This window comes from Colias philodice, chromosome 6 (assembly GCF_061535455.1).
Source record: "Colias philodice isolate Cphi_HAF_F1 chromosome 6, ilColPhil1 Martin Lab GWU primary, whole genome shotgun sequence".
NCBI lineage: Eukaryota > Metazoa > Arthropoda > Insecta > Lepidoptera > Pieridae > Colias > Colias philodice.
In genome coordinates, this window is record NC_143091.1 from 11,726,415 (window position 1) to 11,748,976 (window position 22,562).

Here is a 22,562-nt window from a genome sequence, read left to right on the forward strand (position 1 = left end):
TGAGGACAGTGTCGATAATAGTTTGACAGTGAAAAATGCTCTGTGCTGCGCTCCGCCATATCTGCGCCAGCCCTAAGGCATAAATCCCAGACCATTCGCGACACTGGAAGCATATGTATAGTCTATGCTCGAAGCAGCTACAATTCAATTACAGCACGTTCTCAATTTCGCTGTACAAATACAGTAAGGTTCAGGTGATAGACCAGGAAAGAATGGACTGGGATTGGACAAAGCGGAAAAATTGTCCGATGTTTGCTAGCCGTGTTGATTTTGTACCGTGATTGGTTTATTGTTTGCCTGTGTGACGGTCATTTCGTTTAGAGCTGGTGCTTTAAAATTTTGTTGAGTTTTGGAGATGGCATTGCTAGCTACGTTTGAATGTAAGTAGGTACGTCAAGACAATAATGGTGAGTGAAATCGAAACATCTTCTAAGATTGTTTTGTTCTGATGTTAAAAAAGTAAATGAATAAAAATGTGTCGGGATTTCAAACAATCTGCTGAGTAGCCTTTGTAGGTATTCTATGATTCGAAAACGTTTTGATTGGCAAACAAGATTTACAAGGAAACCAAAGCTCGTATTGAAGTCCAATTACATTTAATTTCAAAGTTTTACTTGCTTCCAGATTGTCAGAATCCACTAGATAAAAAGAGATATTCTCCAGATACAACCAGAATCTCAGACTATCAGTAGCTAAATGCGATTAAATAAAACAATATATCATTTGAAATATAATTCACGTCAGGTTAAATGGAAATAAAATATACCGCCATCGTAAAATATGCCGGAGAGATTCCGAGGATTATAAGAAATCCGCGTACTTTATAAGAAGGACGCGATTGGCCTATTTGTACCACTTTTATAGTGTAAGAGACGCTTTCTATTCTGTCTAAACTAACATTTAAGAAGAAATGATTTTTCTTTGCTAGTTTTTTGGGATTTGTTTTTATTTAGGTACAACTAACCAATTTTGTATTCTATTATTCCATTAGTTAAAACTAGATTTTTTATGTTTTTATATCGAGTCACCAAGGCGGCATTAGCGGTCAATTTATTGTTAAATAATAAAAGACGTGTGGCACTCGGGGACTGCCGCGGTAAAGCTATTGCATGCTATGCCTTCAAGCCACACCTCCGCGCCCGTCGGAGTAAGGAGCGTGAGGATTTTTCGTTACGGAATTTCTGGATTCGGTCCCCGCACTCAAGGCCCGCGATAGAAGCTATGCAATAGCTTAAAATTTATAAGAAATAAAAATAAGCTCTTAATTAATTATCAAGCAAAATAATATTGCTCTTCTTATTTAACACGAGCTTTATTTTTGCAAACTCTATCTATAAAATAGCATTTTCACAAAATCGAGTTTAAAATGAGTTATCATTTCCCTACGACGAATTACATCGTAAAATGTTCATTACATCTCACACTATATACCATAATTCATCGCAGAGGCATCAGGCGGGTGATTTAAGCACCATTTATTATTATTATTAAAGGCTCACTAACCCCACCTGTTTTATGTGCTACTATTACGGAGAATCAAGTGAGATTTTTTGGATTATAGTTTGAGTTATGTACACTTGAGAGGTTTAGGGCATTCGTGGTCATGTCCTTTGATCTTTACAATTCGAATATAATATATTATATGCATTTGTAATTGTAAGTATACGATTGGATTGGATACTGTTTATCTGTTTTATATGGTATACAGAGTTTCCAACCCATTACAGTGAACCACGGTACTAAATGGATGGAACCTATACCTTAAAAACCTCAAGATTATTACCATACAATCTTTGATTCTACCTAAATTAAACGACATTTCAATGCATTCTAATATTTTCCTAAACAAATTTCACATTCTCAATCCTTTTACTATCGTTTACTCCAAAATTATGCAAATTATTCATATAACAAAAAAGGTCGCATTGACCCCCAAATAAATTATTCACCTGCCCCATTCTCCGTGAGTGAAATAATCAAATCAAATTTTCTTCTTAATGAACAAAATAAAAACTTCATCAAGACCTTATGAATTCATAAAACGTTCCTCGTGCGCCCGTTTCATTTGCTTCCAGCTTATTTTCTTGGTAATGTACATATTGTTTGACATTTTGACGAGAATAGTAGCGCTACGGACAACGCTACGAGCTACAAGGCGCTACGAAATTATAAGACGTAGCAGGCAATATTTTAGTGTATGATGGCCACATGATGGCATTGGGTCGATATTTATCGATTTCTATTTTTTTTAATAAGCGAAATGGCACATGTACTTATACTTTACCGTGCAATCTATTGCAATTAATATAGCTAATAAGTAATTATAATTTTGTCAATTATATGAATAAAATGTTTTTCTTTAAGTATGCAAACATTTTTAATTTAAACTAGCGGTCCGCCCCGGCTTCGCCCGTGGTACATGTTTAAGTTTTCTCTACATAAGAACCATCCTCGTACTTCAAGGAATATAATAAAAAAAGAATTATCGAAATCGGTTCAGCCGTTCTCGAGTTATGCGCTTACCAACACATTTTGCGATTCATTTTTATATATAAGAAGAAGATATTGAACTGATTAATATAATAATTAATCGTGGAATGAAATTCATGAAAGAGACATAAAATAATTCAAAAGTAGATATTATTTTGGATATTCATTACATATATTTACATACGTACATTGTGCACGTACGAAACTTGACATATTTTATTATAAGCGTATAAAAAAAAATCGCGTCATCTAAATACATTATTGAATGCCGTATGTTTACGAAATATTTTATACGCGGCGTATTTCTTCACATCTGTCAAATTTTGAAGCGAATTTACCGGTATGGTGCTAACTTAGCATTGTGTTTATGGAACAAGTTTAACTTGATTAACTTATAATTAGTTGATGGATTATATATGTAATGTGCTTACAAAGAATTAAACATTCGTTACGTATGGGGGATAACGATATTTAATAGATATTTTGGCACAGACAAGCTTGTACCTAATTGTTATCAAATCATTATTAGTTATTACTTTATTGTAGTTTGTTTGTGTAGATCATCATCATCATCATCAGCCCATACAGTTCCCACTATAGGGACATGGGCTTCCTATGAGGGTACAGGCCATGATCAATCACGTTGACCGTCAAGGAACAGTCATAGGAGTATGTAGTAGAAAAATAAAATAAACAGATAAATTACATAATACTATTTACTGGTGGCTAGTTTATAATTATGAAATAAGATATCTTTAAATTATAGTGTCTAGATAAAAACAAAATGTAATAAGACTATTGCAACGATCTTAGTGAATGTAAAAGAATAAATAAACCGATCTATTACTTTTTCATAAAGTGCATTAACCAATAATATTCGCCGGGAAACTCATCTGGGGGCACGGCAGTGCCCCCGCCAAGTCGAGCAAAAAAAAAGCGGCACGGCCGTACCATCCTTTTCTCGAAGCAATTCGGGCCTTTTTCGACCCCCTATAATTCGGTTGTGGATAAAGCAAGAAACCTGAATCTTCAGTAACTAATCCGGCATTGTATAAACACGGAATATTTAAAATTTCAGTCAATTTGAACCAGTAGTTTAAGAATGACAACTTGTTAAAGTTTCTAAATTTTGTCACTCACTGACTCACCGATCATCAAAAGTCCAAGGCACTTCTAGCAGACTTAGAAGCTTCATATTTGGAATACATATAGAGTTTAGTGTCTTAATCATGGGAAAACTTAAATATTTTGTAATTTCAGTCCAGTTTTCCAAATACACCAACTGCATCAATAACTTTGTAATCCCATATAAATATATGGGATTACAAAGTTATTTATGCAGTTGGTGGTTGGTGGTGGTATCAAAAAGAAAGGCTCTACAAAAAGAAGTGAGATCCCATCAAAAACATCCTGTAAAAAACCCAAGTCTCGCAGCTCAGTCTTTCTACCGTCAAAAGTTGTGAGATCCATGTAATACCAAGTCGGTTAATCTATTTAGTGTCTACTTGAAGGACCTTCTGTCTTAAGTTATTACATAAGTTATTATCATGCCAATATTAAAAATATTTAACGTTTTAAACAAATAGATCGACTTGGACATCGCATGAAAACAAAATGAATATTACAATATTATATTAGATTCTTTAGTCTCTCGCGCCTCACGCGATTGAAACTCTCGTTCCTGTTGGTCGCTGGCCCGTCGTGCTGTGTAGTGTGATACATACTAATAATCAAATCAAGCGATGTCCAAGTCGATCTATTTGTTTAAAACGTTAAATATTTTTAATATTGGCATGATAATAACTTATGTAATAACTTAAGACAGAAGGTCCTTCAAGTAGACACTAAATAGATTAACCGACTTGGTATTACATGGATCTCACAACTTTTGACGGTAGAAAGACTGAGCTGCGAGACTTGGGTTTTTTACAGGATGTTTTTGATGGGATTTCATTTTACACGCGATACGACATTCATTTTTGATTCGATCGCGAAACGGAAATAAAGAAATAATGTTGGGTTCACTGAAAATGTTATTTGCTAAAATTAGTTGTTTTATATTCTAATATGCTTGTTTTAGTGTTTTTTAAAGTTTATACTGTGGCAAATTTTACCTAAGTATATGAATATATACTTTTAATAATTATTTGATGAAAAAACATAAAACTTATAAGGACATAAAATATGAACACACTTTTTTAATTTTCAATAAATATAATTTTCAAAACAATAACAACGCGAGTACACAAAATCATAGATCAGATCACTAATTATTATTAGTTCATTTTATAAGTTGTTTCTATTTACTGAAAAGAAAAGTTAGTTGTTAGAGAAAAATAGTGTTCTTTTTATTTGTTTCTTTAAAGTGAACGATCTTGGGGTTATCGAGTATAGATCATCAATGCTTAATAACAGCGGGTCCAACAGAGATTCCCTCTGGCCTTACAATAGCAGGTCCAACAGAGATGGGCTGGTATTGGTCAACGACAGCAGGTCCAACGGAGATTGGCTGGTATTGGTCAATGATGGCGGGTCCAACGGAGATGCCTTCTGGCTTAACAACAGCGGGGCCAACAGAGATTGGCTGGTATTGGTCAATGATGGCTGGTCCAACGGAGATGCCTTCTGGCTTAACAACAGCGGGGCCGACAGAGATTGGGTGGTATTGGTCAATGATGGCGGGTCCAACGGAGATACCTTCTGGCTTAACAACAGCGGGGCCAACAGAGATGGGCTGGTATTGGTCAATGACGGCGGGTCCAACGGAGATACCTTCTGGTTTAACTACAGCAGGGCCAACAGAGATTGGCTGGTATTGATCAATGATGGCCGGTCCAACGGAGATGCCTTCCGGCTTAACAACAGCGGGGCCGACAGAGATTGGGTGGTATTGGTCAATGATGGCGGGTCCAACGGAGATACCTTCTGGCTTAACAACAGCGGGGCCAACAGAGATGGGCTGGTATTGGTCAATGACGGCGGGTCCAACGGAGATACCTTCTGGTTTAACTACAGCGGGGCCAACAGAGATTGGCTGGTATTGGTCAATGATGGCCGGTCCAACGGAGATGCCTTCCGGCTTAACAACAGCGGGGCCAACGGAGATTGGCTGGTATTGGTCAATGATGGCTGGTCCAACGGAAATGCCTTCTGGCTTAACAACAGCGGGGCCAACAGAGATTGGCTGGTATTGGTCAATGATGGCGGGTCCAACGGAGATGCCTTCTGGCTTAACAACAGCGGGGCCAACAGAGATTGGGTGGTATTGGTCAATGATGGCGGGTCCAACGGAGATGCCTTCTGGTTTAACTACAGCGGGGCCAACAGAGATTGGCTGGTATTGGTCAATGATGGCCGGTCCAACGGAGATGCCTTCCGGCTTTACAACAGCGGGGCCAACGGAGATTGGCTGGTATTGGTCAATGATGGCCGGTCCAACGGAGATGCCTTCCGGCTTTACAACAGCGGGGCCAACAGATATTGGCTGGTATTGGTCAATGATGGCCGGTCCAACGGAGATGCCTTCTGGCTTAACTACAGCGGGGCCAACAGAGATTGGCTGGTATTGGTCAATGATGGCTGGTCCAACGGAGATGCCTTCTGGCTTAACAACAGCGGGGCCAACAGAGATTGGTTGGTATTGATCAACAACAGCGGGTCCAACGGAGATTGGTTGGTATTGGTCAACGATGGCGGGTCCAACGGAGACACCTTCTGGTTTAACAATAGCGGGACCGACGGAGATTGGTTGGTATTGGTCAACGATTGCAGGTCCAACGGAGATTGGCTGGTATTGGTCAATGACGGCAGGTCCTACGGAAATGCCTCCTGGATTCACAATAGCGGGGCCAACGGAGATTGGTTGGTATTGGTCGATGATGGCAGGTCCTACGGAAATGCCTCCTGGTTTCACGATAGCGGGACCAACGGAGATTGGCTCATATTCTTCAACTAATGCAGGTCCAATCGAAATGAAGCGATTGGCAGGAACCGCAACAGCCACCGCAGCCAAAGCCGCCAAAACAAATAAAGTGTTCATTCTTCTCCTGAAAATAAAAGAAAAAAATAAGTGCATATGCAGCTACATAAACTTAAACAACGTGGTGATTATTTTAGCAGAGTATAATTCTTTACAAAATATTAAGTCAGGTTACGCAATAAGTTTTATGCCAAAAATTCAATGATTTAAATTAATTTATTATGTTTTAATTGGTGACAATATTTTATAATATTCTTACCTCTCTTTGATTTGTTGTAATGTTTATATCCAATATAAACTGTGCTTTCTCATTGCGAGTTTCATGTTTTATACAAAACTTTATCTTTTGCGAGTATAATTAATAAATTAACAAATACGTTTAGGGCTTATTATCTTTATTGCACCGATAGCCTAAACCAGCCTGTCAATTTACTCTATATCGATTGATTAATACCAGATTATTGTTAAAATTTATAACTTTTTGTCTGAAATAGATGAAAATTGTTGGCAACTAATCATGAAATAGCGTTAAATTTTAAGATTTTTATTGGAACTAAGTATTACAAATCACATTAATAAGGTGCAGTCAATTTTTCAACTAAGAATATTCAATTAATAATATCTTTCGTGATGATATAATTTCTCAATGTTTGAAGAACTTAAATATAATTTGATCTTATTATTTAATAACTATTGGAAAATAAGTTAGAATGGAATAGTAGCAAGAAGATACTCCAGAAACATGAAACCATACTGTGAAAAGCAGTAGCATATTGTAGAAATATTCCCGACATGATTGATCGGTATTTTATGAGAGAATAAGATTTCTCGTACATACTATTTACTCCGAAATAAAATATGTAGTTATAACTAAAAACAAATAGTTCAAACAATTCAAAATAAATAGCGGGAACTCCCTCATACACAGGATGTTCTAAATTATTAATTTATTTTAAGTAGGTAGTCATTTATTCGACAAAATATTAATTTTTAAATAAATCGACCTATCATTAAGATATTCGTCAATTTTATAGTAGGCTTTAATTTATGATCATAGTCAATAACACGCTTATGTTACTTTGTTAGATTTCAACGATGAAAATTGTTAGCAAACTTTGTTTACTTTTTTTATTCTATTATATGTAGATAATTCATCTTATATTAATCCTAGTGATAATTTTATTTCTTCCAACTCCAACTGTGCGGCACAGGATTAAATAAAAAAAAATATATGCGTAAGTATACGAGCAAACATACATGCAAAGATATGAGTCAAGATAATCAGTAATATCATTGGTACACCCTGTATAACATCCTGTCAAGAGAATTTGTGGCAACGTGATTATTTTGGCATTATCAAGTTTGTCGTAAATATAGTGTGATTAGTGAGATTAATACAAAAATAAACGATATTACGGAAATGAATGGTTAGCCACATTTGTGCAATATTCACTAGCCACTTGCCCCGGATCTACTCGAGAAAAAAAAGACGGGTTGCACTCCGGGAGTGCCGGCAGAAGTGAAAACTTGATTATTAACGTTGAGCATGTTTGATATTTTGGAATGGTATCCGTCTTACGCTTTTTCGATCAGGTCACGTGTCCTGACGCGAGTATAAGATTTTATACCCATTACAGAAAAAGTGCTCAACGCCGCTAAAGAAGTTTTCACTTCAAAAAAGTAAAAAATAGAACTCATATTACTCCGAGGAAATGTTTACACTTTGATTCTATAGTCAAACATTTTAGAAACGTGATGTTTTATTTCTAGACTTAGGTATTACATACGCAGTGGAAAATATTATCTACTTCATATTTTGTCCTCTAACATTGAAAATTAACAACAAAAAAATGTTAAGTTGAGACGTCAAGTTTTACATTTTAAAGAACAGAAATAGTATATCCATTTCTGAAATTTATCAACAAAAACAAATAGATAAAAATATAAATGCATAGAAGCTATAAAAGATTATCATTTATACGAATCAAGTTTATAGTTTAATTTTTATGGTTGGGAAAGTTTTTCAAACGTCGATTAAAAAAAACACCAAACAAAATATATTTAATATAATCTTTATTGACCATCAATTATTGTCACAGATAAATAAATCTAGTATAGGTATAAATTCTTATTTATGGGTATTGTCAATGGTAATATATTAAAAGGTCGTGTTTAATACCTGTAATCAATCATAAGTTCAATCATTATTAAAATTTGATAAACAAAAATATTTAGTTCGGATAAATTATTTAGTATTGTTTGCGTGGAATAGTAACACACAGGTTTTAAGTTTCATACTACTGTAGAAGTACAGTGAGTTATTTTCTATAATTATTATTCTAATAATTTTATAGGTAAAACCATGTTAATAGAAGGAAGGTAAATTTAAAATATATTTCCATCGCCTCTTCAAAATACTTTATTATTAGTATTTTCGTGAAAGAGTAACAAACATACATACATATCCATCCTCACAAACTTTCGCATTTATAATATTAGTAGGATTCTGTACCAAAAAAAGTTCTATATTCTTTAATTTTATTTATTTTCTTTTTTATTATGCTGATAACATAACAATAATAATATCTCAATATAATATCAGGCTTGTATCGAGCGGATGATTTGCCTCCACCGGTCTCTGTCCACGGCGTCACTTACGACCGTGTAGAAATGAGTGACAGATGAGTTTTTGACTTGGTATGTCCATCGTGTTGGTGAACGACCGCGCGATCTTTTGCCCTCCGTGTTCCCAACCACAATCAATCTCTCCAGATTCTGCATCTGCGTATAATACAAGACATTAAAAATATTGTACAAAATTATACAACACAGAAAACGTTACTAACAATTAATCTCTTCCAGGCAACCTACATATTGTAGGAAATTATTACCTACCAAAGATAATTATTTTCTAAGCTTTTTCTAAGTAACTAAGTACAAACAAATTGAACAGAAAACATATTAAACTGGCAGGATGTGTGTCAAGGTGTCTGGTAGCTTTTTGTTAACGATTGTCACAGGTGTTCAATAATAATTTCTTTTGAAGGTTAGAAATATGTAATTTTATGATTATGCCTTTGTAAGTAGTTATATTTAATTTATTCTGGTGTTTTGTTGATAATTATTTTACTGACTTAAAATATTATTAATCGACGTAAGTAAGAACTTGATTTAAAATCATGAAAAAAGTGTTTCAGAGCGCCCAGTAACCAAGGAAATAAAGTAAAGCTGACATTATGTGGTTAAGATGAAGCTTTCTACTGAAGATATCATTTTTAAATTCGGTCGATTAGTTTTTAGTTCAATCATTTTTTGTTTAAACACACATTCAACATAATAATTATTTTATAAACAAAATTATTTTATAAATTCTACAACTAAACTGTCTTAAAATTTTCAGAAATAGACCTTAAAATGAGATCACACGGGAAGCAGCAGCCTTCAAATAAATCCATACTAATATTATAAATGCGAAAGTAACTCTGTCTGTCTGTCTGTTACTCAATCACGCCTAAACTACTGAACCAATTTGCATGAAATTTGGTATGGAGATATTTTGATACCCGAGAAAGGACATAGGCTACTTTTTATTGTGAAATATGTACCACGGACGAAGCCGGGGCGGACCGCTAGTATAGTATAAGTTAAAAATAGTCGAATTGAGGAACCCCATTTTGTTTAACTCTATGACAATCTTATTTTTCTTCCTCATTATAATATTAGTTTAGACAACCACTGATGCTTCATTATTTACTAACCCGACAAAAGTTTTTCAAGATTGTTCACAGTGATTTTGATAAGGTTAAAGCGCTGACTTTGTAAGAGCAGAGTTAATGTTGTTTCGCAGTAAATGCTGGGTAATTGCTGGCCGGAATGAGATTAGTCTGCGGTGGATGGTTTAATTAATTTCTATAGCTCTTTTGTGCTTATAAGAATTTGGACAGAGTTGATTATGTCGGGCGTTTGCATAACGCTGCAGTTTAATTTCCATTATTCGAGTTTTTAAGCGAAATTAGTTAATTTGGAAACTAATTTGTGATCATTTTAACAACTGAGATTTTTCTTATTTCTACGTTTTCTGGTAAAATGAAAGGTAAGAATGTAAATAGAAGGATATAAAAAATCGTGTTTTTAGAAGAAATAAGGTAAGGGAAGGTAGTCACTATCTGTCTCAGTTATAATTTATCAAAAATGTCGGAACATATTATATATTACACCATCTCTATATAATAGGGATGAAATAATATTATAATATATATGATATTTTATGTGAAGGTTAATAACAAAATGTTCTAGTTCTCCTGGTAGACGTAGAAATTGAAAAAAATCTCTTCTTTGCCCATTGTAAGAAATTATCAGTGCGACAGATATAAAATGCTCAGTACCAATAAACAAAATTACGGTGGAAAAATAATGCAAACAATAATTTATTTAAATACTGCCAAATCACAAAATAGCCAAGACTCCAGAGACAGAGTAAAACTTTGCCCGAAAGAAAATATAATACTGAACCTAAAGTCTGGTCAGAATAAGAACATGACTTTCGACCTCACCATTCAACCTGGTAATTTTTGAAATGAAAGATCTTCACGCGTTCAGAGTAAAATTTCAAGGTCTGCATGCATCACCGTCACGTCATGGAGACTGAAGTAAAGTAACGATTTTGGTATCTTTGAATCTTGCTAAAGAAGCTTCACTTCTTACATGTGTGCTTGGCAAACACGCTCTTTTTTCACATTGTATTACTTCTCTGATTGAAGCAACCAAAGATTCTTTTTAACCAACGATCGAATCTCGTACTGATCTGATAATTGAAACCTTCTCAAAAGCACTTAATTATTAACAACAAGTTCGGTAGAAGCGTTAAAAGGAATTTGTTTTCAATTGCTTTCCTTGTTCAAATGGAAGTTGTTTTATTTCTATTAAGAAGTTAGTGATAAAGTTTCTTTTGTATGTCTTGAGATCCTTTCGACCTTTCAGTGTAGTAATGGGTAACTCTTAGAAGGTTGCGAGTTGATTTCTGGAAATTTTAAATTGGAGTTACCTGTGCTTGGTGTTGTTGGTTTCTATTTTGTTTTTCAGATCTTACTTTTAACAAATAATGTTTTGTGCGTATCAAGTTCTTTATGTAATATAACCTGTGTTGTTGTGTTTATGAGTCTGGAAAGTACCTATACTCACTTCTGTATGTTGAAATGAAGAAATAAATAAATTTCTATTCAATCAGATTTCTTATTATTTCCATTTTTCATACACATTCTGTTCACTATAAAATGTATCCATTAAATGAAAAGAAAAAATCCGTATCTCTATAGTCTATACTATGGAATTAAAAATATATTGCTTCTACAGAAAGTAGATCGTCGATGTAATTCAATTACTTATCCTCGTAGTTGGCTTTTAAATTTAACAAGGCGCAAGGGAAAATAAAGTTTATAAAAGGTTGAACGTCTCCACGACCCTTTGTGAAAGTAGAGGTGTTTAAGTTTCCTACGAATTATGTATCATATCTTACGGTGTTAACCTGAATCGGAGTTTATGATTGTTAAAACTGTATTCATTCTTTTACTTTTTGAAACAAGAATCGTTAATCATGATTCCATGAGTAAAATTATAGTTTAAATAATTTTTGATGAATTACAATACCTATAATAAGAAAGAATGAATACTAATGCATTTTGAAATGTGATAACCTTTTATTGATTTTTATTAACATATAGATTTATAATTAACTAACTTTCCACCCGCGGCTTCGCCCGCTTTGTCTAAAATATAATAATTTATATACTAAAACCTTCCTCTTGAATCACTCCCTCTATTAAAAAAACAGCATCAAGAGAGCTACAGATAAAACACTCAAATCAATACTTTGCGTGATACAGGCGCCACAGACTTATAATATGATCTACCTAAAAATAAGATGATCAATGACGTGGCCAAGCAAATGACTTTTTAAAAATAGATTTAAATCAATACCCTTTTTGCATATCAATTAAGTCTCTGACATGAAATAAAAGATACTTCTTTTGGATTAAATGATATTATGACGTCACAATATTATGTGGTTGAGTCCGATCCTATTTTTAATTTGATTGCATACACACTATTTCTTATCGGTGTTATTAGCTTAAACAAATGAATGCATCTAAATATAAATTTGCATTTTTAATAGAAACTGTTTTTATCAGATAGTGAGCAGTATGAGTAGTATTGAGGAAGCCAATAACTATATAAATTGGCAGTAACTTATAATGAAAAGTGCTTGCCAACAGAAAATGTAATTTTTTATCGTATTGCATAATGTCATAATCCTTCAACTAATTTTAAATACAGCATTAATTAAAATTGTAAAATTCCAAACTATAAATAAAAATCGAAACATAAATAGTCAAGTATTTATTCAAATATGCACCATTGTATTGATCGAAATACCACAATGGGAATTGTCACAGCGTCTCAAAACGGATGATTGAAAGTAGGAACTAGATGTTTTAAAAGTTTAATACAAAAATGTACTTATGTTACTTAACAAACCATCTAATATTTGAGTGTTCTCAGTTCCTACAGCTAAATACTGGTATTTAGTTGAGTTGTTCAGGGAGGATTTGAGCGGGGTCGACGACGATGGGAGCGGGTGCGGGGAGGGTGGGGGTTCCGATTTCTGCGGGGGCGACTTCAACAACGTCAACGGGTTTCACGTCGACGACATCAACGGGCTTAACGTCGATCACATCAACGGGCTGAACATCGATCACATCAACGGGCTTAACATCGATCACATCAACGGGCTCAACGTCGATCACGTCCACGGGTTCGGGGATGAGCTCAGGGACGATTGCGGGGCCAGCTTCGGGCGCGTCTACGGGGATCTCGATGACGTGGCTCTTGGAGTTGATGTTGATGATGACTTGAACAAGGGGGCTCTGTTCTTGAGCGGCAACTTCGGGGTCGATGATGGCGGGGCCAACGGAGATAGGCTCATTGTCAATGATGGCAGGGCCTACGGAGATGGGCTCGTGGTCGATGACAACAGGGCCTACGGAAATGGGCTCATGGTCGATGACAGCGGGGCCTACGGAGATAGGCTCGTAGTCAATGATAGCGGGGCCAGGGTTGATGACTTCGGGCTTGACGATGCCGGGTCCGACGGCGATCTCTTCAGGCTCGATGACCACGGGGCCAGCGCTCTCGGGGATGAGGCGGGCGGGGCCGGCGAGGGCCACGGCGAAGCAGGCTGCGAGCACTAGGAATTTCATTTTGATCTGTAACGGAAAATGATTATTAGTTTATGTCTAAGATAGAATATAGTAAAGAACAAATGATCAAGGGATATGCTTAGATCTTGATTGGATAATTTAAGTGCAAGATATTATATAATGAAAAAAATTGTTATGAATGAAAAATTAACTACCACAAATTGGAGTTATAGGAATGAAATAAGAAACACCGTAATTTGTATTAAACAGGATCGTAAGAATATTGCAAATATTACAATTTCACTTACCACTGTTGTTTTCAAATTATGTTATTCCTAATGAAAAATTACATTATATACTAAAATATTATCGTTTACAAGGGATTTACTGATGTTTAGATTAAGAGATAAAGGCTGATATCAATTTATTGCTCTTAATAACTTTGGAAAGATAAAAATGATTGATCCGTTTTTAAGTAGGGATATCTTTATAACTCTTTCTATTCGAAGAATAGATGCTGATAATCTTATATATAAAAATGAATCGCAAAATGTGTTGGTAAGCGCATAACTCGAGAACGGCTGAACCGATTTCGATAATTCTTTTTTTATTATATTCCTTGAAGTACGAGGATGGTTTTTATGTAGAGAAAACGTAAATATGTACCACGGGCGAAGCTGGGGCGGACCGCTAGTCTTATATATAAAAATGAATCGCAAAATGTGTTGCTAAGCGCATAACTCGAGAACGGCTGAACCGATTTCGATAATTCTTTTTTTATTATATTCCTTGAAGTACGAGGATGGTTTTTATGTAGAGAAAACGTAAATATGTACCACGGGCGAAGCCGGGGCGGACCGCTAGTTCCTCATAAAAGCATCTTGGCGGCAAACAGTAATAACGATGCGACACATATTTTATTAATATAAGCTCCTTCAATATGTATTTTCGTTAAGCTTATTTAGACAGACAATACTTTCGACATATCTTTATTGTTATTATTATTTATAATGCAATATATGACTGACGATTGATAACGAAAGTCATGATCACTTTCCTAAGACCTAGCTTTAATTATATTTTATTTAAATCCGTCCTTTTAAATTAATATTAAACTCTTTCTTTTTTGTATCACGTTAATTTTTCTACACAAAAATCTTATAATAGCTGTTGCGCTTCTAGAAGTAGAAGTTACGACTATTCTAAGAATTATTAAGTCAAAAAATCTTACACTGTAACTATTTCAAAATAATCACTTCGATAGGACTACCTATCGAAGTGATTATTTTAGGGTACTAACCTACGTAGCTTACAAAGAATGGCAATAGTTAAGAGAAATTTCCCAAAAATGCACAATCGCAATGACTTTTCTCAATCTGTAAAAAAAATAAGGTTTTCAGTTGCCTGCCTGCTTTTGTAACAGTTACTTACATTATTTTTTGCATATATCTCAGGATAAAAAATGTAAATGTGTTTCTTCTTACTTATATCTATTCTATAGTGGTGTATGAAATCTCTTTATTTCTCATAGCAAGTAGGGATTTTCTGAATGAAGGCTTGAGGCAATTGGCCTTGTACCTATACAAAAAAAATATTACGTTAATTGCGTCATAAAATATTTCTTTGAAGTTCGCGATTGTTTCTCTATAATTCTTTGTTTCAGGAAATTAAATATCGTTTACTAAGATATCTATTATAAAGCCGATAATGTCCACGTAATAAATCCGAAGATTAAATGATACTAACATATGATTAAGAACGATTCTTCGACGGTAGCGCTCTTACAGGTAACCATATACCTATTATGTATTGTAAAAATATATTTAAAGAATATGGTGCCCTATTGTAGGTACTTTAGTGCATTCAAATAGGCTGGGTAGTGTAATTTCTGGAACACCTAATACAACAAAATGTAAACTTTAATGCATTTAAATGTGGGGTGATATTTTCAGTGATTGACTGTCATCGATGAGCGACTGTTGTGATAACAGACGATCCCACTATCCCACTTTTAATCCCAGTGTGTTTTATCTGCTTGTGTGTGTGTGTGTGTGTGTAAAGTAACATTTTATTATTATGTGTATGATTTGTCAGCTATATCAAGATACAATTTGAATAGGTTTAATAAATTATAACAATACCCAATATATTTGATATACTATACTATATTATAAAAATTAAGAAAATTAACGAAAATACCTACGAAATGGTAAGCGATACATTATTAAATAGAAAATCAATTGCTGTGCGAAATTTCGCCAGCTGTCCTATATTTTAACTAAGAAGATTCACCAAATGCTAACTTAGTAAAAATTGACTAACTTAGAAATATCTGATTCAATCATAGTAGTAGTAGTGGCGAATAGATAATATATTAATACAATTATAATCCATTGATAGGTAGATATATCGCGTATTTGCTATGACCGCAGAATGTTGCCATATCTGGTATTCAGGTAATTGGTATGCAGTGGAAATGTACAATTATATCGAAGGTCAGGGACGTTGTTTGATTGAAATAGTTTACCCCCCAAACCTCCCTTCCTATCCTTTAATTAAAAATGCATAATAATTATTGATACTGACAGTACTGAAGAGATGACAATTTTTATTATTATAGGAAGCTTCTACAGGGATGAGAATGATACGATAAAATAATGCATGCAATAAGAGAATTTGTGAAAACGACATCACAAAGTTTTAATTTTTAAGGTTAAGTGATTTTATAAGTGGCATGTTTTGTTTATATTATGTCAATTGCATGTCAAGTAGGTAAAAATGGAGCGAAAGTATTAGTTTAGTTTCTCGATACTTCCGTAATTATTAAGGGTCTGCGAATCATAGGTAAAATTTAATTTGTCATCTTGGCAATCGATCCTTTGTAGCACTATTAACATATGTAGTTACTAGGATATTTTATATGGTTCAATATTAAACTGTCTTTTACATTTGCACCTACATATTTTCATAATAAACATGCACACAAACTTCCACACTAATATCACTGTAGTCAATAGGCATAATGTTTAATATAAAAATTTCACCACTCCACCATTAAAGTGGTCAGAACATTATTCATAACGAGGTTTAATTAATTCTAACGCAATAAAAACGGTTCACAATTGTAAAATTTAAAAGTTTTATTAAATACAATTTCATAATCAGAGCATTGCGGTGTTTATATTGCATTTTCAATTTCAAAGGAAAATCGAGTTATTGAAAATAACAGTATAATTAATGGCCTTAATAATATTCAGGGATATACGAGTGGTTTCACTCGCAGGTGTAGATGATATCGGTGTATCTGCAGTTAGCCCTCGACCTGATCGTATCTGCATCGATCTATTATAATTTAGTCCGAGAGCCGGTTGACTCTTTTTGTAAATAACTAAATAGTTAAATAGGCGTTAAATTTGAATTGTATTGTTTCTTTTAATCAATTCTTATTTAACTCAAAAGCTGCTACAAAGTAAGAAAGAGGAACATATAAATAAGTATTTATAATGTTCTTTATGGATATGTAAATTGTGTGTGTTTGTAAAGGAAATAAATTAGTTATTTAATATGATACTTTTTATTTCAATCCCTTCATTCCTTAAACTTACATGCTGATGATATTTCAAAACCCGTCGTAACTTAGGATTCAATTTTAAATGAAAATAAAAGCAAGTGGAGCTATTGCTATTGTTTTTTTTTTAATTTAATATTTTCAATTTCAGTAGGTACCATAAAGATACAGATAACAATACAAAATTATAAGCTTAACTTCAACTTTAATCTTTGTGATCATCATATAAATTTACGAAGCACTGCTTCAACGCATAAAGATAAAATATAATGAAAAGAAATTATATTGTCGCAAGACTAATAACATTTCTTATTCAGCTCTTGGTCTACGTTTATATAAAATGACTTAACAGACCCAGCTCTGTATTATCCAAGGAAAGTGGAGTTTGCATTCGATTTGCGAAATCCAATCGTTGCGTCCAATCTTTAACAGCTCCATTTAAATAGATAACGTTGTATTGTTTCATTAGATTATGGTATTAGGAATGTATTGATAGAAATAATATTTCATTAGATGTGGGTATTAAGTATTGACCGCCTCCTTGGTACAGTGGTTGAGGCGTGAGCGTAGAACCGAGGAGTCCTGGGTTCGATTCCCGGTGGAGATGAAAAAAAAAATGTCGGTCTGGCAGGACACTGGAGAAGGCTGATCAGTGATCACCTACTTGTCCCTAAAGAAAATCGATCAGTAAAACAGATGTATAATACATCTGCCCCTTACCCCACTAGGGGACATGGGACTTCACTTATTAAAGGATATTAAGAATGTAGTTATACAGGGTTACTTGTAAAACACCGGCAACCTCGCAGGACAAGATAGCTAACATCATAAGTAACAACATTTGTTCTACGACTTTTGATAATTTGTTAGATTTTATTTTCATACAAAAATAAATATTCATTATTTTCCGTTTGAATATTATAAACTCTACGCGCATCCCAAAAATTACGTAAACAAAAAGCGAACGAGAGGGGGAAGGGGGCGTCGCGTCGTCCATCCGATAATGAATAGAACATAGACTTACAAATGTTAGGAGAGTACAATAAAAGTTTAAAAAATCATTTTAAAATAATTTATTGCGTTATGCCAAAAGTCGTAGAACAATTAATGTTGTTACTTATGATGTTAGCTATCTTGTCCTGCGAGGTGGCTGGTGTTTTACAAGTAACCCTGTAGAAAGGATGGAATGTTTGAGATTATTGCATGAATCGCTATGAAAATAAAGGCAATCAAAAAATGAATTATAGGTAATAAAATATAGATAGTAGGTACATTTTGTACAACGATGAAGATAATATAGAGCAAAAAATAATATAATAAATTTTATCAATATTGTACACTTTACATTTTTGTTTTTACAGTTTTTCAGATTTGCTGCGTAGCCATAAGGCCACCAAGTTTAAGTTCATTGTTTAATTCTGACATAACTTACAGTGCATTTACATCAAACGAACATAGAGCTAGAGCTAAGAGCAAGAGCATTCTTACGTGATCTTTTAGTGTAAACGATAACTCGTATTCAGTGTTGTTCAGTATAAGAACATAGCATAGAATCTTTTCGAAACAACGAAAGAATGCTCTACGCTTGACACTAATAGAATTTGACATAGTGGGGTTAAAATGACCATTCACTCGTTTGATGTAAATGCACCGTTACAGTATAATATACCTACTTATTTTGGATTAGCATAAACATCGAAAATTATTATAAACTAGCGGTCCGCCCCGGCTTCGCCCGTGGTACATATTTACGTTTTCTCTACATAAAAACCATCCTCGTACTTCAAGGAATATAATAAAAAAAGAATTATCGAAATTGGTTCAGCCGTTCTCGAGTTATGCGCTTACCAACACATTTTGCGATTCATTTTTATATATAAGAAGATAAATAAGTTACTGCATATCTAACCAGATGGATGGATTTTTAGTAAAAAAACTATTGTAGAGCTTTATCAAAGGAGCAGTCCTTTTTATAATTTAACAAATATATAATTTTGATCTCATTAATTTTATAGTCGACAGGGTCGCGTGTCAAACTAGTATACGAATATAATATGACAAGCCGATAACAATGTGAAATGTGAATTTTCAATGCTGTTTATAAACTGTGATAATAGCTTCCGGCCAGTGTTCAATGTTATTTGCGAACATCGATAACGAAATAATGTTGTTTACTGTACTAAAGTAAATAATACGTTAAGGGTAATATACTAGCGACCCTTCCCGGCTTCGCTCGTAGCAATTAGCTTATGTTAGTCAAGGTAAATTTATTGAGCGGGGTTGTGAAATGTCTTTATTAATTACGATATTATATTACACGAAATATATTGCTATGGCAATTGTTAATGCTTTTGATGACACTTGTCCTTATCGATTTTAACTGAAACTTTGAACTTTTTTAGACGGTAAAAAAATATATATAAATAAATACATATAGGTAAGTCACAATAATTATCAGGATAGCCTATGGATGTGGATTTAAAAAGGAAACAAGTATATTATATAATGCCAGTCGGGCATTAGCTCAATTCACACTTTTAATGTTGATAAATATAAAATTTGTTTTGTTATTCATACAGCCCATTCATTTTGTTTTAAACAAGCTCACTATAACTACCATATACATTTTTGCTCTCTATTTAAATAAATCTGCCTTACAACCCTGATATCCAGCCTTAGTATCTAAAGCTAGAGTCCAACTGAAGATTCAAATTAAAACACCTTCCAAGATATAAAAATGCCCATAAACTTTACACCCAATACGAGTAGCAATACCGTTTCATAATGAAAGCGTTCCGATGGTCTAGATTCAACTGTTTGACATCTGCACAGCTCAGCTAGAATTTTTGATCAAAGCAATTTGGCGTGTGATTGAATCGGTAATGGCCGGCAGTTGATTAGAGTTGGCACATTGGAACTTGGTTGACAATTTCGGCTGAACATTTCTTTAGGTTTTATAATGACCGCTTTACTTACTCAGCTTAGTTTATGATTAAAACCTTGCTTTTGGAATGTATTTATGTTGAACCCAACGACGGCGTGCTCAACAAATGCTATGCATAAAACAAAGCTTAGAAAATAATGTATTATTAATATTAATAACACAATCACAATAGACTATCGTAAAAGTGTCGATACCGTATTGTATTTAAAGCTTTTAAATTTCTCTGTTATTAAACACTAGATTTCCGCCCGCGGCTTCGCCCGTGTTTTCAAAGAAAAACCCGCATAGTTCCTGATCCCGTGGGATTTCCGGGATATCCTATGTGTCATCTAAGTTACCCTCTATATGTGTGCCAAATTTCATTGTAATCGGTTCAGTAGAATTTGCGTGAAAGAGTAACAAACACACGCACACACACACACACACACATCTTCACAAACTTTCGCATTTATAATATTAGTAAGATTTCATTGCATTATAATTAAATGCAAACAATAGTAGTGGTTATAACTCTGATCCTTTTTCGATTAGTAAGATAAGGAAAACGTAAGTATAACTCAGATCTCGAAAATTTAACTTTTTATTAAAACAATTTTTAGGACAAAGTCTTATTGCGTTCACAGCTGTCGATAAGGGTCGAAATTGATGATTTTAAAATGCGACGATAATATTATTAAAGATTTATTATACTTCATATTGACTGATAAGTTTGAAATGAAGAAATAATCCAATTAAGTTTTAAATTTATTATTATAGGTAGCATAAATGCACTTATCTTATAAAACCATAATAAAGAAATTAAATTTTCGTTGATATTACGCAACTCCCAAAAAATGTTTGAGTTAGTGTATGTTTCTATTCTGATATGTTTGTGTGTAACCTGTGTGTGTAACCAACGCAGTTAGACTCGATTTTGACCCAATTTAAGGATTTAATTCAAACTTAAAGAGGTGATCGCGAATCTTTAAAAAAAAAGTTTAATTGTCTCTGAAACAAACTTCTCAAATCTATACTATGGAATTCTTTAAGTAATTATTAAGCCTATTCTCTCTTCAAATATACCTGAAAGAGACAGATTAGTTACTGTAATTAATCAAAATATTATTTCTTTTAAATAAGTTTCTTCCTGAAAGCTGCTCTTCGGGAAAAATGAATTTGTTACAAAAGAAGGGTTAATCAAAGTAAGTAGAAGTTATGCGGTAATATTTATTAAAAATGTTTCAAGCAAGTACTGGATTAACGTAATATTTTAATAGGTTATTGTGTCATGATTAACATGGAGTTTATCCGCTTGAGGCCGTCTAGCGGCGCGTGAGCTGTGACCCACATTAGGATTATTTCTAATCACTACAAAATTATCACTTTACATCGTATTTTTATGCTGCTAGAGAAAATAAACATGTGTTTTATCTTTAAAAATATAAGTACATCTTTAATTAAAAAATTTTTATTCCAGATTTATATTGTTTATGATTATGAAATAAGTACCTAAATGTATTTTGATCCCCTCCAAAAATTATTGACCAAATAACTTATGATCCAGTAAGCTACATTTGATCTTGGAATACGACTTTTTCATTGAAAGCATTTGACCAATATTGCTTATCATCAAACCATCTTAGTATCCTTAATACAGAAAAATTATCTGTCACCAAATTGTTCTGGAACCTTCTAAATTCCATTCTCATCTGCAATGACGCTACAATATAAATCCTTTAAAATGACCGCTCATCATAAATTACAAACTCCGCAGTGAAGACGTCCCAGTATATTGTTTTATAACGCTTTACCTCAAATGAGTTACGACATGTTGTCCTATTCTATTACATGGCAAAGACCTTTGTAGTGGTACAAAGGAATGATGTTTGCGATTTGCAATCAATTTATAGGGTCTGCTGTAAGATATGGGGCAACTACCGCATGTCCATAGGTGATTCATTCATGACTGGCTGGTTGGCTTGGTTCGTAGTGACCCTGCCTTCCAAGCCAGAGGTCGTGGGTTCGATTCCCACCCAGGGCAAATATTCGTGTGATGAACATAGATGTTTGCTCTGTGTCTAGGTGTTAATTATCTATATAAGTACATATTTAAAATTATATATGTATGTTTATCAGTTATCTGCTTTTCATAACACAAGCGAAAAACTTAGTATGGTATCAGATCGTGCCGTGTGTGAAAAATGCCCTGAAATACTTATTATTTATCACACACAGATATAGAGCTGATGGCATATAAATTCGTTTCTACGCTAAGCAATGCAAAAAAGGACTGATTTTTAGTTTCATAGTCATTAACATTTAGTAAAATATCGTTTAACAGACACATTCATAAGTTGATTAAGAAAAATGTGTCAAAGCTGTGTTTTCAAATAAATTACTGTTGAT

The 22,562-nt window shown here is 33.9% G+C and overlaps 1 protein-coding gene across 1 annotated transcript in view; it reads right to left on the reverse strand.

Annotated features, from left to right (window-relative positions):
• Positions 1–4,734: 4,734 nt before the first annotated feature.
• Positions 4,735–22,562, reverse strand: part of LOC149488089 (uncharacterized) — a 34,410-nt gene continuing 16,582 nt past the window's right edge. Inside the window, exons 2-4 of the mRNA XM_089695827.1 lie at positions 13,054–13,731; positions 9,096–9,250; positions 4,735–6,536 (exon numbers count right to left, since the gene is read on the reverse strand). Of these exons, the coding sequence (XP_089551953.1) occupies positions 4,889–6,536; positions 9,096–9,250; positions 13,054–13,731 (2,481 nt within the window). The 3' untranslated portion in view covers positions 4,735–4,888. The remainder of the gene's footprint in view (positions 6,537–9,095; positions 9,251–13,053; positions 13,732–22,562) is intronic.